The sequence below is a fragment of the Didymella exigua genome (genome assembly GCF_010094145.1).
Source record: "Didymella exigua CBS 183.55 unplaced genomic scaffold M421scaffold_51, whole genome shotgun sequence".
Taxonomy (NCBI): Eukaryota; Fungi; Ascomycota; class Dothideomycetes; order Pleosporales; family Didymellaceae; genus Didymella; species Didymella exigua.
The window spans coordinates 34,718-46,949 of NW_022984825.1; the positions used below are offsets into that span (position 1 = coordinate 34,718).

The following is a 12,232-nucleotide window of genomic DNA, read 5'->3' on the forward strand; positions in this document are numbered from 1 at the left end:
TCGCGTTGTTGAGTTGTAGTGTTGAGGATATTTCGTTGTTTTGGTGATCGCGTGCGGAACGCGGAACCGTGCGGCACGAGCTCCGGCACGGTACCGTGTCCGTGCGCGCAATGCACGCGGTCGCGCAATGCACGATATCCTCAAAATAGGCTACTTTTTCAACGCGTCACAACACAACAACATGACTCCAATTGAAGCTGCGCTTGCGCATATAAATGCACTTGAACCTAGAGAGAAACTTGTCTATCAAAAAATTGCAGATTAATACAGTTGCAGTCAGTCAACGTTGTCGCGGAGGCACTGGCAGCAGACAACATCGCGTGCAGTCAAGGACTCTGAGCAGCACAAACTCAACCCACAACAAGAGGCAGAGCTTGTAAAGTATATACAAGAACTCACTACCCGTCGCTTACCACCTACAAGAGAGATGATACAAAATTTCGCCTCTGCTGTAGCGCAGGAGACGCTCGCTGATAGCTGGGTCACTCGCTTCCTCCACCGTCACAACAACTGCCTCCTGCCACGTTGGGCCACCGCTATGGACTCCAATCGCCACTACGCCGAGTCATATACCAAGTATAAACAGTACTTTGATATACCCTACTCTAAGATTGATGAGTACAACATAGAGCCAGAAAACACATACAATATGGACGAGAAGGGCTTTATGATAGGGGTCATTGGCAGGTCAAAAAGAGTATTCAACAAGCTTCAATATGAGAGGAAGGAGGTGCGGCAGTCTATACAAGCTGGTAACCGGGAGTGGGTGACAGTGCTAGCTTGTGTATGTGCTGATGGGAGTGCTTTACCACCTGGTATCATATATGAGGCAGCTGGGCCAGCTATACGATCGAGCTGGGTGGACGATATCAAACCAGAACAGCACTCAGCACACTTCACTACATCCCCTACAGGCTGGACAAACAACAACGTTGGCCTTGCCTGGCTTGAACAGGTGTTTGATCGCTATACCAAGCAGAAATCACGTGTGCAGTACCGGCTCTTAGTTGTAGATGGCCATGGCTCCCATATAACGATGGAGTTCATCAAGTACTGTGATGATCATCGAATTCTGCTGGCTATACTGCCCCCGCACTCAACCCAGACTCTCCAGCCGTTGGACGTAGTCTGCTTCGCCCCACTGGCTCATTTCTATACTATTGAGCTCACTGAGTACCTCCAGCAAAGCCTAGGGTGGCTCCCAGTCAAGAAAGGTGACTTCTTTCCACTATTCTGGCGTGCTTGGGTGAAGAGCTTTACAGAGAGTACTGTATTGAGCTCCTTCAGAGTTACTGGGATATGCCTACCTGATAGTAGCCAAGTACTTGATCGCTTCACCCACGGAACCCCTGAGGCAGCTGAGAGCTCTGATTCGTCTACTTATGTGTATAGCGGTGACGACTGGGTCAAAGTCTAGAGTCTTATCAAGGCTGCAGTGAAGGACAACGATAGTAGAGAGACCTGGAAGCTTTATCGGACTCTCTACCATCTATCAGTGCAGAATCAGCTTATACACCATGAGCTGCAGGGCCTTAAGGAGGCTGTAAAGACTAAGAACAAGCACAACAAGAAGCCTAAAGTACTGCCTCTGCAGCGGGAGCAGGAATATTGGAGTGAAGTGACTTTCTGGTCACCTACCAAGCGACGTGAGGCAGAGGAGCGTTATCAGCTACAACAACAACAGGAGGAAAGAGAAGAGCTTGCCAAAGTAGAGCAGCGGCAAGCACGCGATAAGAAGAAGCAGGCACAGGAAGGAGAGAAGGAGGAGAGGCGTGTGGCGCGAGAGGAGAGGAAGAAAGTGCAGGAGAAGGAGAGAGCTGAACAGGCAGCTGAAAAACAACGTCAGAAAGACGCCCACAACGCTGCCAAACCTATACAGTTATCCCAAACAGGCAAGAAGAGAGCCTCATTACTATCTATACAAAAGAGCAAGCGTCAAAAACGTGTGGTGGATGCCGTGGGTGGTGCTCAAGCCCAGGAGGCCTCCTCAAGCCAACCACCCGTCACGACGTCACGCGGCCGCAGCGTCAGACTGCCAAGTAAATTTAAATAGTACAAATTAATCGTCATACTTCAATTACTACTACACCACAATATTATATATATTTACCATTTGTGGGTGGCTGTAGAGCCTCATTTTTGTGAACCCGTTGGGCCCAAAAATCGTGCATTGCGCAACCGCGTGCATTGCGCGCACGGACACGGTAATCCCCTTAGGAGCCAAGTTTTCTCCGTATGCCGCCTGTTCGAATCTGGCAGTTCCCTTCCGGGTACGGCTTGCGTCTCATAGACACACCGTAGTTGCCAAAACTTCCTCTGTGCTTCGCCCAGCACTTCTGGAGAAAGGGGGTGGAAACTGCGGCTAGCGAACATGAATGAAAATGAGACTGAAGTGAATAGACGGCAAGCACAAGTAAGATCAAAATTGCCAGCGATTTGCGCATTAGTGGTGTACGGAGAGGCTGTGGATGATTGACGGTCTGGTGAAGCTCGTCAATTGGAAAGTGGGGGGAGGGGGTCACCCTCGTCACAAACAAAGTAACACAACACAAACTGACACAACATATCAAGAGATCCCACGCGCCACAGTATACAATTGGCATTCGGCGATGAAGTTGCCACAAAGCCCCGTCCGTAATGTACAAATCTTACAGTGTCGTCCCAAGTACTTGTTACATTTTACCGCCAGTGAGCTCCTCGGCCAGCTTCCTGACGCGCTCCTTAGCCAAACCAACACCCTCTCCGCCACGCAGCTTCTGCATCTTGTCGCCGACGCCCTCAGGCATGGGTCCGGCCCAGGGCGACAGGCCCTCATGGTTGCCCTGCTGGCGACGGCCCTCATTACCCTTCATGTCCCATCCAACAGGGTTCTCCTCGGTGCCGAATGCCTCTTCGATAGCTAGGTCCAGCTGCTCCTCGCTAACGATGAATGTCCGCGCGTTGGTGTAGAGGTCGTGCAAGCGAGACTGGCGCACTGCCTCCTGCGCGGCCTGCCGCTTCTCGTACGCCCGTCTCCGCGCCTCGATGTTCTTCTCGGATGCCGGCAGAGAGTCGGCAAGGAAGTCGCGGACGCCCTTGGACACAGATGTCTCGGTCAGGATGTCGACATCGCGCCTCGGTGCCATGGCGAGCTTCCTCCGCATCTCACCGCTCTGCTGTATGCGGTCCAGGTGCTGCGCCTCTGACGTGACCTTGCGTGCATGCAGCTCCTTGACACCTTCCTTCAGGGCCTCCTTCCTTGTGTCGGCCAGGCGCTGCTTGTAGAGGCGTAAGTCGGCGTCGCGGCTGAAGGGCCCGGGGGCCTTGCGGTCCTTTGCGTCCTTGGTCGTCCTACGGAGGAAGCTCTCCACATCTGCGTGCGGGCTGCGCGTCCTTGTGATGTCGCGAGGGATGGGCAGATGGCCCTTGAGGTTGGGGTCCATGGGGAATGTCGGCTGCGCAGGCTTGGGGACCTCGATGTAATTGGGCGACTGGGGGCCCAGGGCCAGCGCCGCCGGCGTCGAGCAGAACGGGCGGGCATTGGGGCAGCTAACCGGCACCGATGGGGCCCACGAGGCGCGGACGGGTATCCTGGGCGGCATTGCGATGGTTGTGCTGGTCTTCACCCACCGTGGAGGTGCTCGCTGTCGTCCGGTCGGGGTCGCGCCTGCGGAAAATGTTGCCAAGGCGCTAGGCCGCATGGGGGTCCGCATAGCTGAGAAAAAGTTCGAAAATGTTCGGTCTCTTGTTCCTCCACCCGCCAATCTTCTTCACCACCACCGCAAGCCGCCATACACAGCAAAGATGGGAACCGGCAAGAAAGAGGCCAACCGCAAGGAGCGCCAGGGTAAAACCGGCGATGGTATGGGCAACGTGAAGGTCAAGGGCGAGAACTTTTACCGGTATGCGCAGAGCAGAATGTCGTAGTACAAGGCACCTGGCTAACACGAGAAAAGCTCGGCGAAGAAGGTCAAGGTCCTCAAGCGCCTGACAGACGGCAAGGCCCAGAGGAACGCTGCCGGAGACATCACCAAGGCCGCCTCCTACCAGTCCCGCGAAGCGCCCGTCGCCCGCGTCGAGCCCAACAGGAAGTGGTTCAATAACACCCGAGTAATCTCCCAGGATGCCCTCGATTCCTTCCGCTCGGCTGTCCAGGCACAGGCCTCCAACCCCACGACCTTTCTCATGAAGCGCAACAAGCTGCCTATGAGCCTGATCGAGGAGAAGGGCAACATCAACGGCCTCAAGCAGCACGGTGCCAAGATTGCCGTGGCCTCGCAGCCTTTCTCAGAGACGTTCGGCGTGAAGGCTCAGCGCAAGAAGCCCAAGCTAGACTTCAGCTCCATTGAAGACCTTGCAGCGCGCACCGAGACAATGAACGAGACGTACCACGAGAAGCTCGAGCAGGCTAAGCTGCTGTCAGGCACATCTGCCGACCCAGATGAGAAGAACGAGGACGGCGACTTTGCCAGTGCACGCGAATTTATCTTCATGAAGGGCACCTCGAAACGTATCTGGAACGAGCTATACAAAGTCATCGACTCCAGTGATGTTATCCTCCACGTCCTTGATGCCCGTGACCCCGACGGCACGCGCTGTCGCAGTGTGGAGAAATACATCCGCACTGAGGCGCCTCACAAGCATCTGGTCTTCGTCCTGAACAAGGTCGATCTGGTACCCTCTAAGGTAGCAGTAAGTTCACCCTCCACTGCAAACCCCCCTCCCCTCCCCTCCCCTCTCCCCTTTATCAGCGTCCCCCATTTTAAGTCAAGGACCTATTCTTTTCCTCGTGAAATACTATTCATGAATTGGTTCTGTTACAAACTGGGAAGATTGAGAACGACTCGCTTTCCCAATGCCGTCTTGGCTGCGGGTTGACGGCTTCCGTTTTGGTCGCTGTCGCTAGAGTTCAGAGTGATCTGTTTGAGTTGAAGGCCGATTCCGCCTGGCGGGACCTTGTGTCGGTCTTCTTAGTAACGCTTCACACATGCCTTTGATTTAGACATTGTCTTTAAAAGCTTGCTTGCATATCATGACTAATATCATTATAGGCTGCCTGGGTGAGACATCTCAGCAAGGAGTTCCCCACTCTCGGTACGTGCAACCAACGCTTCATGCTTAGACCAATGCTAATCGTATGCAGCCTTCCACGCCAACATCAACAACTCCTTTGGAAAGGGTTCTCTCATCGCCCTGCTCCGACAATTCTCTTCCCTCCACAGCGATCGCAAGCAAATCTCCGTTGGTATGGTTGGCTATCCCAATACAGGAAAGTCTTCCATTATCAACACATTGCGCAAGAAGAAGGTCTGCGTTGTCGCGCCGATTGCCGGTGAGACAAAGGTCTGGCAGTACATCACACTCATGAAGAGGATCTACATGATCGACTGCCCGGGTATCGTGCCGCCGAACCAGAGCGACACAGATGAGGACCTCCTGCTGAGAGGCAGTGTACGAGTCGAAAACGTCGAGTATCCGGCACAGTACATTCCTACAGTGCTCAAGCGAGTACAGCCGAAGTACCTTCAGCGGACTTACGAACTCAAAGAGCCTGCCACAGATGCCGTCACATTCCTTGAGATCCTTTGCAGGAAGAGCGGACGTCTTCTCAAGGGTGGTGAGGCTGATATCGAGGGTGCTGCCAAGATGGTGCTGAACGATTGGATCCGTGGCAAGCTTCCCTGGTTCACGCCGCCGCCATACAAGGAGGGCGAACAAGGCCCTGCTGTAGGCATTGAGGGCCGTGAGGGTGCGCTCGGCGAGATGAGCAAGAAGAGAAAGCGCGGTACCGACAGCGAAGCAGTAACTAGTGTTGCTGCTACCGTCGATACCACCGGTGCGCCTCAAGACGAGGCCGAGAAGACCGACGGCGAATTCGACGGCTTCAGCGATGAAGACGATGAGGTTGATGAAGACGACGACGAGTCGGAGGAGGCGAATCTCGCTGGAGGCGTGTCGCTCGAAATCCCTAATGTGGAGGAAGATGAAGAAGATGACGAAGACGTTGAAGCAGATATTGCAGCAATATCTGCCGCGTTATCGAAAGCGAAGAAGCGGCAACGGAAAGTATAGGAGCACTCTGATGATTGAAATGATACCCCTTTCTCGAGCCATCCGGCTCATCCTATTCATGTCTTCTCTTCAATCAGCTCCCTGTGATGTACCGATAGCGTGGTGTCGCTCAGACCCCCACCAACGCTGCCAAACCTGATGCTGGGTCAGAAACACTGCAATGAAACTTGATGGATTATCATCTCATTGCACTCGCCTCGGCATTGCAGCACAGACGCTCGGTATACCTCGACGCGATGACTGTACCAGACTTCTACATGAGCCTACAAATGTTGTGCGAGGTTGTTCGTAGATTTGTACTCCGGCCGTACATCTAGCCCCGGACCCAGCAGTTTTGACCAATCACACGCCGCCAAAAACGACCGCTTGCTTTCCGCGCGTACGCGGGGTTAGGTCAATGTTGCCGACAACGGCAGAGTACTCCGGCAGAACGCATATCCCTCTAAAAACTACATGCATATATTACACCACGGCCGTACACGCCACCACTGTTCCTTTACTTCGACCTCCATACTCGAAAGCACACATATACATCACAATGGCACCTAACTGGGACAGACTCATCCGCTTCATTGCGACAGACGGTCGTGAGCTGCGGGGTCAACCCGTCCTTCCTTCCCCAGACTTCGATGTCGGCACAACAACAGAAGCCACAGGACTCAAGGCCAAGGTCATTAGCGTAGCGAATGACGATATTTTTGATGCTGCCACCAAGGTCACAGACGAGGAAGTCACCGTCAAGAAGCTACTTGGTCCCGTGACTATCGACGAAGTGCCAATCATCCGCTGCATTGGCCTGAATTTTATCAAGCACAGTAAGTCAATCATCGCAAGATATGACGATCGTTATACTGACAACCTCCAGTCCAAGAAGGCGGCCGCACACTGCCCCCTCTCCCCAGCACATTCATCAAAGCGAACACCTGCCTGCAAGATCACGACGGCCCCATCGTGATCCCCAAGATCGCGCAAGACAACCAAGCCGACTACGAAGGCGAATTGTGCTTCATCCTTTCCAAGGACGCCAAGGACGTATCCGAGGCTGATGCCTTCGACTACATCGGCGGCTACCTGTCCGGCAACGACGTCTCCAGCCGCAAGTGGCAGCGCGACCCTGCTCTCGCCGGAACCGTCCCGCAGTGGAATTTCTCCAAGGGTTTCGATACATACGCGCCCGTTGGTCCGCAGATCGTCAGCACCAAGGTTGTTCCGGACCCCAGCAAGTTGACGCTGCAGACACGCGTCAACGGCGAGCTAAGGCAGAACTCTGGGATTGATGATTTGTGCTTCAAGATCCCCACGCTCGTTGCGTTCAGCAGCCAGGGTACGACGCTGAAGAAGGGCACTATTTTCATGACCGGGACGTGCGCCGGCGTTGGGTATGCGATGAAGAACCCGCAGTTCTTGAAGCCGGGGGATGTTGTCGAAGTCAGTGTAACGCCCGAGATCGGGACAGTGAGGAATACTGTTGAATTTGCGTAGGCAGGAGGTAGACAATGTGCGCGAATCACAACCCACGTTTGAACAAAATGATACCAAGGCTTACAACTTGCCCGTTCTCCGTGCTGGTGTAGAGTGCAGTCGACCAATTGTTGCTGTATTGATGAGGATACAAGGGTCCAAAGTGAACAATATATCGCAACAAGACGGTGCTGCAACATCTATGCTGGTAATGCTTTGCTCATTCTCGACGATCTATCTGGATCAGTCATGAATGTATTGTCGTGCTGTAGGCTCCGAGCCTTTTTATCGCGTCGTCGTACAGCTTCTAGTGTCTTGGTTGAGCGCTGTTACGAGTCCAATTCAGAGTCGCATGTTCATTGCTAAATTATGAAACCCAGCTTCGAGTGGAAGAGGCGTTCAAGTCATGCTCAAGCACACCTATCGACTGCGAGAGTCACTCCCGGAGTGAAATTTCGACGTTGCAAGCCCACAGACCTAAGAGACAGTAGCTGGGATACCCGAACGCTGCAATTCACTCTGTCGTTGGCTTGTAATCTCTGGCCCGTCAGCGCCTTAAAACAGCTTGATTCAGCGCATTGTTTCAGCCAAACTGTAGTTGCGTACCGTAGGTCTCATGGACACTTAGAGCCACATATGCTTGGCAGGTCCGGTCCCTCTAGAATGTACGCACGCAATAGTAGGTACGAGATCCCCGGTTTCATGTACTATTTCATGTGCGCCTGGTACTTATCACCTGGGTCGCCGTCCGTAGCGGAGACCAGATACACCAAAGCGATCCCCCAAAGGTCGAGATCTTTAGCTGTAGAGTCTGCAGCGTACTGAAGGATTCTGTCGAGCACGTTCTTGTCGATCATGATACACGCGTGATATCGTGACATTGCGCGGTCTCTCTCCGTCCCTGATGATATTCAATCTTTAAACCTACTACACTCAGTGTCAGTAACTGGTCTCGATGACTATTTCTCACATATCTGCGCACTGCGTCGAAAGTGGCACCATCAAGACTGGAGTCTTCCTGTACGTTCCAATCGAGTCTATCAACCACATCTGCAAGTCCATTTTTCGCCATGCTTTCGTACACAGTCGAGTTTAGATATTGCATAAAGCGGTTCCGATCCACATTCAGAATACGGGTCAGGTAGAGTGCTCTAAATTTCCTCAGACGGCATAACTTCAGAGCTAAACCAGAACTGGGTCAGTTCAGCATCTACAGCGAACGTTAGGCCGACTCCAAAGCCAGAGTCAGGCCCAAAATCTGTACAGCCATAGAAGCCTACAAACACAGTGTCAGCGAAGCCCTCGAAGTCTGCCACGCCGACCAAGGCGGCAAATGCTCCTACTCTGATTTTCAAGATCGTTCGACCGATCGCGCCCATCGATACCTGTAGATTACTGTGTGTAGTTCACGAAGACAATGATGATAATGTTGGTGGTCTCGAAGACGAGAATAGTCTTGCTGCTCAAGCTCTGTGGAAGCGCGGTAGTGCGAGGGCTTTCGAAGCAGCTATAGGCAGTATGGTACGTTCCTGTGATCCAATCCCACGAACACTGATACCCGTCCTCAGCATCAGGTGCCGCTTAGTTTCAATTCTTTGGGATATCCATCGGGTTCTGAACTACTCCAATCACGTCAAGGTCAATCTCTGGCTAAACCATTCTTGATTTCACAGACGAAACAGATTTGAGAGACATTGTCGTCATGGATATTAATCGAGTCCCCATGAAATACACTCCCTACGTGACTGAGCTTATCGTCGAGGTAGGTTCCGCTTGGCACTCTACACAGCCACTGCTGACGTTTTGCAGTTGCAGACAATCGAGATGTTCATCATGTCCATGAGCGACCGTGACACCAAGTATGGCGCCGCAAAGCTCTCGCAGACTGCGGATGGTATGTTCTTCCAGGACCATCAGACGGAAAAATTGACAGTGATCAAGGTTGCCAAGCGAGCTCATAAGCCGAACATCAAGATGCGAAAGCGCACTTCCCTCAATAATCTGGTCTTCGAGGCTTTGGGGTCTAGTTGCAATAGATAAGACTTCGTCCTTTGCGAAAAGAAGCTCAACTCCTTTAAAGAGCATACGTGGTCCGGAACAAAGACATATATGGATAGCAATATCCTTGAACGATTCGTCAGGTCTCCAGTCTCGAGAGCACGAACTTCGAAATACTTCCTTAGCACACTTCGCACAGTGAGGCGTTTGCGTGCCGTGATCTTCGGTCTTGTAATGCTGCTACGACGTGCCGTCAGAAACTCTCTGTCTTCAAATATCTCGAGCATCCGACTATAACCACCTGCATGCAAACCGACATCACGCAGGTCGAAACTGGAATAGGCAACATGAAGAACTTCACAGGAAAGGATATTACGAATGAGAATTGTCAAGCAATCGATGTACCGACTCTTTGGACCGAGCTCACGAACAAACATCAGGCAGTCGTCGAGAAACGCCACAAAGACTGGCTGAACGCACGGATCAAAGCGGCGGTCCAGCTGTATGATCCACACATGATGGATCTGAAGAAGCGGCAGTCGCAAGTGAAATAGGCCGAATCTGAATCTGGTGCGGCCAAAATCAAATACGCCAATGGTGGCAAAGCAAAGACGCAAAAGTTCGAGCTGGAGCTCAAACAGAAAGACTCGGCCGTGGCGAAGACGAAAAACGACGAAGGTGCAGCCCGTGAAGTGGTCAGAGACGTCGAGCATAAGATCGACAGGGAGCCCATATCTGCCCGAAAGAAGGTTATCAGAGCCAGATAGCGCATGGATGCAAGGAAGGCCGAGTTGAAAAGCACGCAACAGCTTATTTGCAGGCACTGGAGGCGAGGAATTTGAAAGAGAGAGAGAGATCCATCTACGCTAGCAGCAGGCTGTGCATGGCCTGGTTCTGGATATCCCGGCGAATCAGGAGCAATCGGCCGCATACAAATCGGCGGCGACAAACATCAAGATGTGTTGCAGCCAAAATAGAGGCAAAATGTACATACATTAGCACCCGTGAATTGGCTGGTAAATAGGCATGACATCTGCTGCGACAAGATGCACAAGCATGGTATGGGAGCCAATGTGCGGCTTGAACCTCCTCAGGTATGTACCCTCAATGTCCCACTTCTCGAAATTGCCTGGCGACAGCGCATCAAGCCACGGCCCTGCCTCATATATCTGCAACTGAGCGGTAGATCGTGTTGCAGGGCGTTGTAGCAGTTGGCATGAACAGGGATGCGAGCGTGGGGTTCTTGAGCGAGACGTGCATCGAACCGAAGCCTGCGCGGCTCTATGGCCATTTGACTGTATAGTCCTAGCAGGCACCGTGGAAGAAACGTCGGGGAGTGATTGACGTGTCCGGAGCATTCGCACTGGGGACCTTGGAGACAAATCTCATTAGCACGGGCGCCTTGCCGTTGTCAGCCTAGTGGCAGATGTAATCACAGCGCCGGTGCATCGATGTCTCTAGTATCGCTCGTCACTCTTTGTATCAGGGAATCAAGGATGCCAACTTTCAAGGCCAACGATGGAGTTCGTCTCCACTACGAGACGCATGGTGACAGCAAGAGTAAAGCATTGATTTTGGTGGGTTGCCATTCAGCGCTTTGGCCAGATCGTCATTGACGTCTTCACAAGCTGCACGGGTTCACGGGCTCAGGTCGGGTGTTCAAACGTAACGTCGATGGCCTCTCGCAACAATTTCACGTCGTTGTGCTCGACCTGCGCGGCCACGGCCAGTCTGAGAAGCCTCGAGCTGGATACCACGTGGCGCGGCTAGCACTCGACCTGAGGAATTTAGTCGAGCATCTGCAGCTCCCTGAGGGACAGATATCGGCGATCGGCACGAGCCTGGGAGCCGCCATTCTGTGGTATGCCAAGCTTTCCGAATGATCAAGCGAGCTGCACTGACATGGTGAAAGGTCGTACTGCGAGCTCTTCACGTCCAAGAGCTTCTCGCACGTGATCTACGTCGACCAAGCGCCTCTGCAAAACTACCTCTCAGACTGGGGCCCCGAGTACGGAAACCGCGGTCTGAACAACCCGCAAGCCCTCGCAGACGTGCAGCGAACCCTCGAGACGGACCCCAAGACGGCTCACCTGGGCACCATCGCTGCATGTCTGGGCTACCGCTCGCACCCTCAGGCCGACGACCCCACGTCTGACTCCCAGACGTGGCAAGACGACGAGGCTTTCTTCCTCGGCGAAGCTCTGGAAGGAGACGGGTGGTGGTACGGCAAGCTGATGGGCGACCACACGGCGCTGGATTGGCGGGACGCGGTTGCGCACGCATTTGGGCCGGGCAGCGGGAGCACCACGAAGACGCTCGTGATTGCGAGCACGAGGAGCGGGTGTTTCCCTGCTGCTGGGCCGTTGAAGGTTGTTGAGCTGGCGAACGGTGGCACGGAGGGTGGGCTGGCGAGGGGTGTTGCGGTGGAGTGGGGCGGGCACTGGTGTTATTGGGAGGACCCGGTGCGGTTCAACGACATGGTGATAGAGTTTCTGTCAGAATAATGAATCAACAGACTTCACGGTCGTTGTCCAGCAGCCCGTGCAGAGTGTGTCCAGCAGCCCGTGCAGAGTGTGTCCAGCAGCCCGTGCAGGGCGTGTCCAGCAACCAATGCAGAGTGTGTCCAGCAGCCCATGCAGAGTGTATCCAACAGTCAATGCAGAGTGTGTCCAGCAGCCCATGCAGAGTGTGTCCAACGGCCAATGCAGAGTGTATCCAACAG

At 53.4% G+C, this 12,232-nt stretch overlaps 6 protein-coding genes across 6 annotated transcripts; 4 read left to right on the forward strand and 2 right to left on the reverse strand.

Annotated features, from left to right (window-relative positions):
* Positions 1–2,430: 2,430 nt before the first annotated feature.
* M421DRAFT_425864 (uncharacterized protein) lies at positions 2,431–3,610 on the reverse strand. Its single transcript, XM_033594212.1, has one exon. It carries the CDS (start codon positions 3,579–3,581, stop codon positions 2,673–2,675), a length of 909 nt encoding a protein of 302 aa, XP_033443587.1. The 5' UTR covers positions 3,582–3,610; the 3' UTR covers positions 2,431–2,672.
* Positions 3,611–3,737: 127 nt separating this feature from the next.
* Positions 3,738–6,159, forward strand: M421DRAFT_425865 (NGP1NT-domain-containing protein). The gene is made up of 4 exons (XM_033594213.1): positions 3,738–3,881; positions 3,936–4,671; positions 5,031–5,073; positions 5,123–6,159. Exons 1-4 carry the CDS (start codon positions 3,784–3,786, stop codon positions 6,049–6,051), a joined length of 1,806 nt encoding a protein of 601 aa, XP_033443588.1. The 5' UTR covers positions 3,738–3,783; the 3' UTR covers positions 6,052–6,159.
* A 430-nt stretch (positions 6,160–6,589) lies between these two features.
* Positions 6,590–7,533, forward strand: M421DRAFT_75487 (uncharacterized protein; the record flags this gene model as incomplete). Its single annotated transcript, XM_033597132.1, has 2 exons — positions 6,590–6,866; positions 6,917–7,533. 2 exons carry the CDS (start codon positions 6,590–6,592, stop codon positions 7,531–7,533), a joined length of 894 nt encoding a protein of 297 aa, XP_033443589.1.
* A 934-nt stretch (positions 7,534–8,467) lies between these two features.
* Positions 8,468–9,473, forward strand: M421DRAFT_96135 (uncharacterized protein; the record flags this gene model as incomplete). The annotated part of the gene is made up of 7 exons (XM_033598372.1): positions 8,468–8,532; positions 8,678–8,709; positions 8,807–9,033; positions 9,081–9,150; positions 9,186–9,274; positions 9,322–9,406; positions 9,454–9,473. 7 exons carry the CDS (start codon positions 8,468–8,470, stop codon positions 9,471–9,473), a joined length of 588 nt encoding a protein of 195 aa, XP_033443590.1.
* Positions 9,474–10,509: 1,036 nt separating this feature from the next.
* Positions 10,510–10,841, reverse strand: M421DRAFT_425867 (uncharacterized protein). Its single transcript, XM_033594214.1, has one exon. It carries the CDS (start codon positions 10,799–10,801, stop codon positions 10,601–10,603), a length of 201 nt encoding a protein of 66 aa, XP_033443591.1. The 5' UTR covers positions 10,802–10,841; the 3' UTR covers positions 10,510–10,600.
* Positions 10,842–10,986: 145 nt separating this feature from the next.
* On the forward strand, positions 10,987–12,065 carry M421DRAFT_425868 (alpha/beta-hydrolase). The gene is made up of 3 exons (XM_033594215.1): positions 10,987–11,087; positions 11,139–11,371; positions 11,423–12,065. Exons 1-3 carry the CDS (start codon positions 11,007–11,009, stop codon positions 12,012–12,014), a joined length of 906 nt encoding a protein of 301 aa, XP_033443592.1. The 5' UTR covers positions 10,987–11,006; the 3' UTR covers positions 12,015–12,065.
* Positions 12,066–12,232: the final 167 nt, after the last annotated feature.

Bases quoted from the DNA above. Each gene is read 5' to 3' on its own strand.
- M421DRAFT_425867 (XM_033594214.1), bottom strand. From the start codon at position 10,801: ATGGCCATAGAGCCGCGCAGGCTTCGGTTCGATGCACGTCTCGCTCAA.
- M421DRAFT_425864 (XM_033594212.1), bottom strand. From the start codon at position 3,581: ATGCCGCCCAGGATACCCGTCCGCGCCTCGTGGGCCCCATCGGTGCCG.
- M421DRAFT_425868 (XM_033594215.1), top strand. From the start codon at position 11,007: ATGCCAACTTTCAAGGCCAACGATGGAGTTCGTCTCCACTACGAGACG. The intron at 11,088-11,138 runs GTGGGTTGCCAT...CGTCTTCACAAG, and splicing joins AGAGTAAAGCATTGATTTTG to CTGCACGGGTTCACGGGCTC. The intron at 11,372-11,422 runs GTATGCCAAGCT...ACATGGTGAAAG, and splicing joins CTGGGAGCCGCCATTCTGTG to GTCGTACTGCGAGCTCTTCA.
- M421DRAFT_425865 (XM_033594213.1), top strand. From the start codon at position 3,784: ATGGGAACCGGCAAGAAAGAGGCCAACCGCAAGGAGCGCCAGGGTAAA. The intron at 4,672-5,030 runs GTAAGTTCACCC...ATATCATTATAG, and splicing joins TGGTACCCTCTAAGGTAGCA to GCTGCCTGGGTGAGACATCT. The intron at 5,074-5,122 runs GTACGTGCAACC...AATCGTATGCAG, and splicing joins CAAGGAGTTCCCCACTCTCG to CCTTCCACGCCAACATCAAC.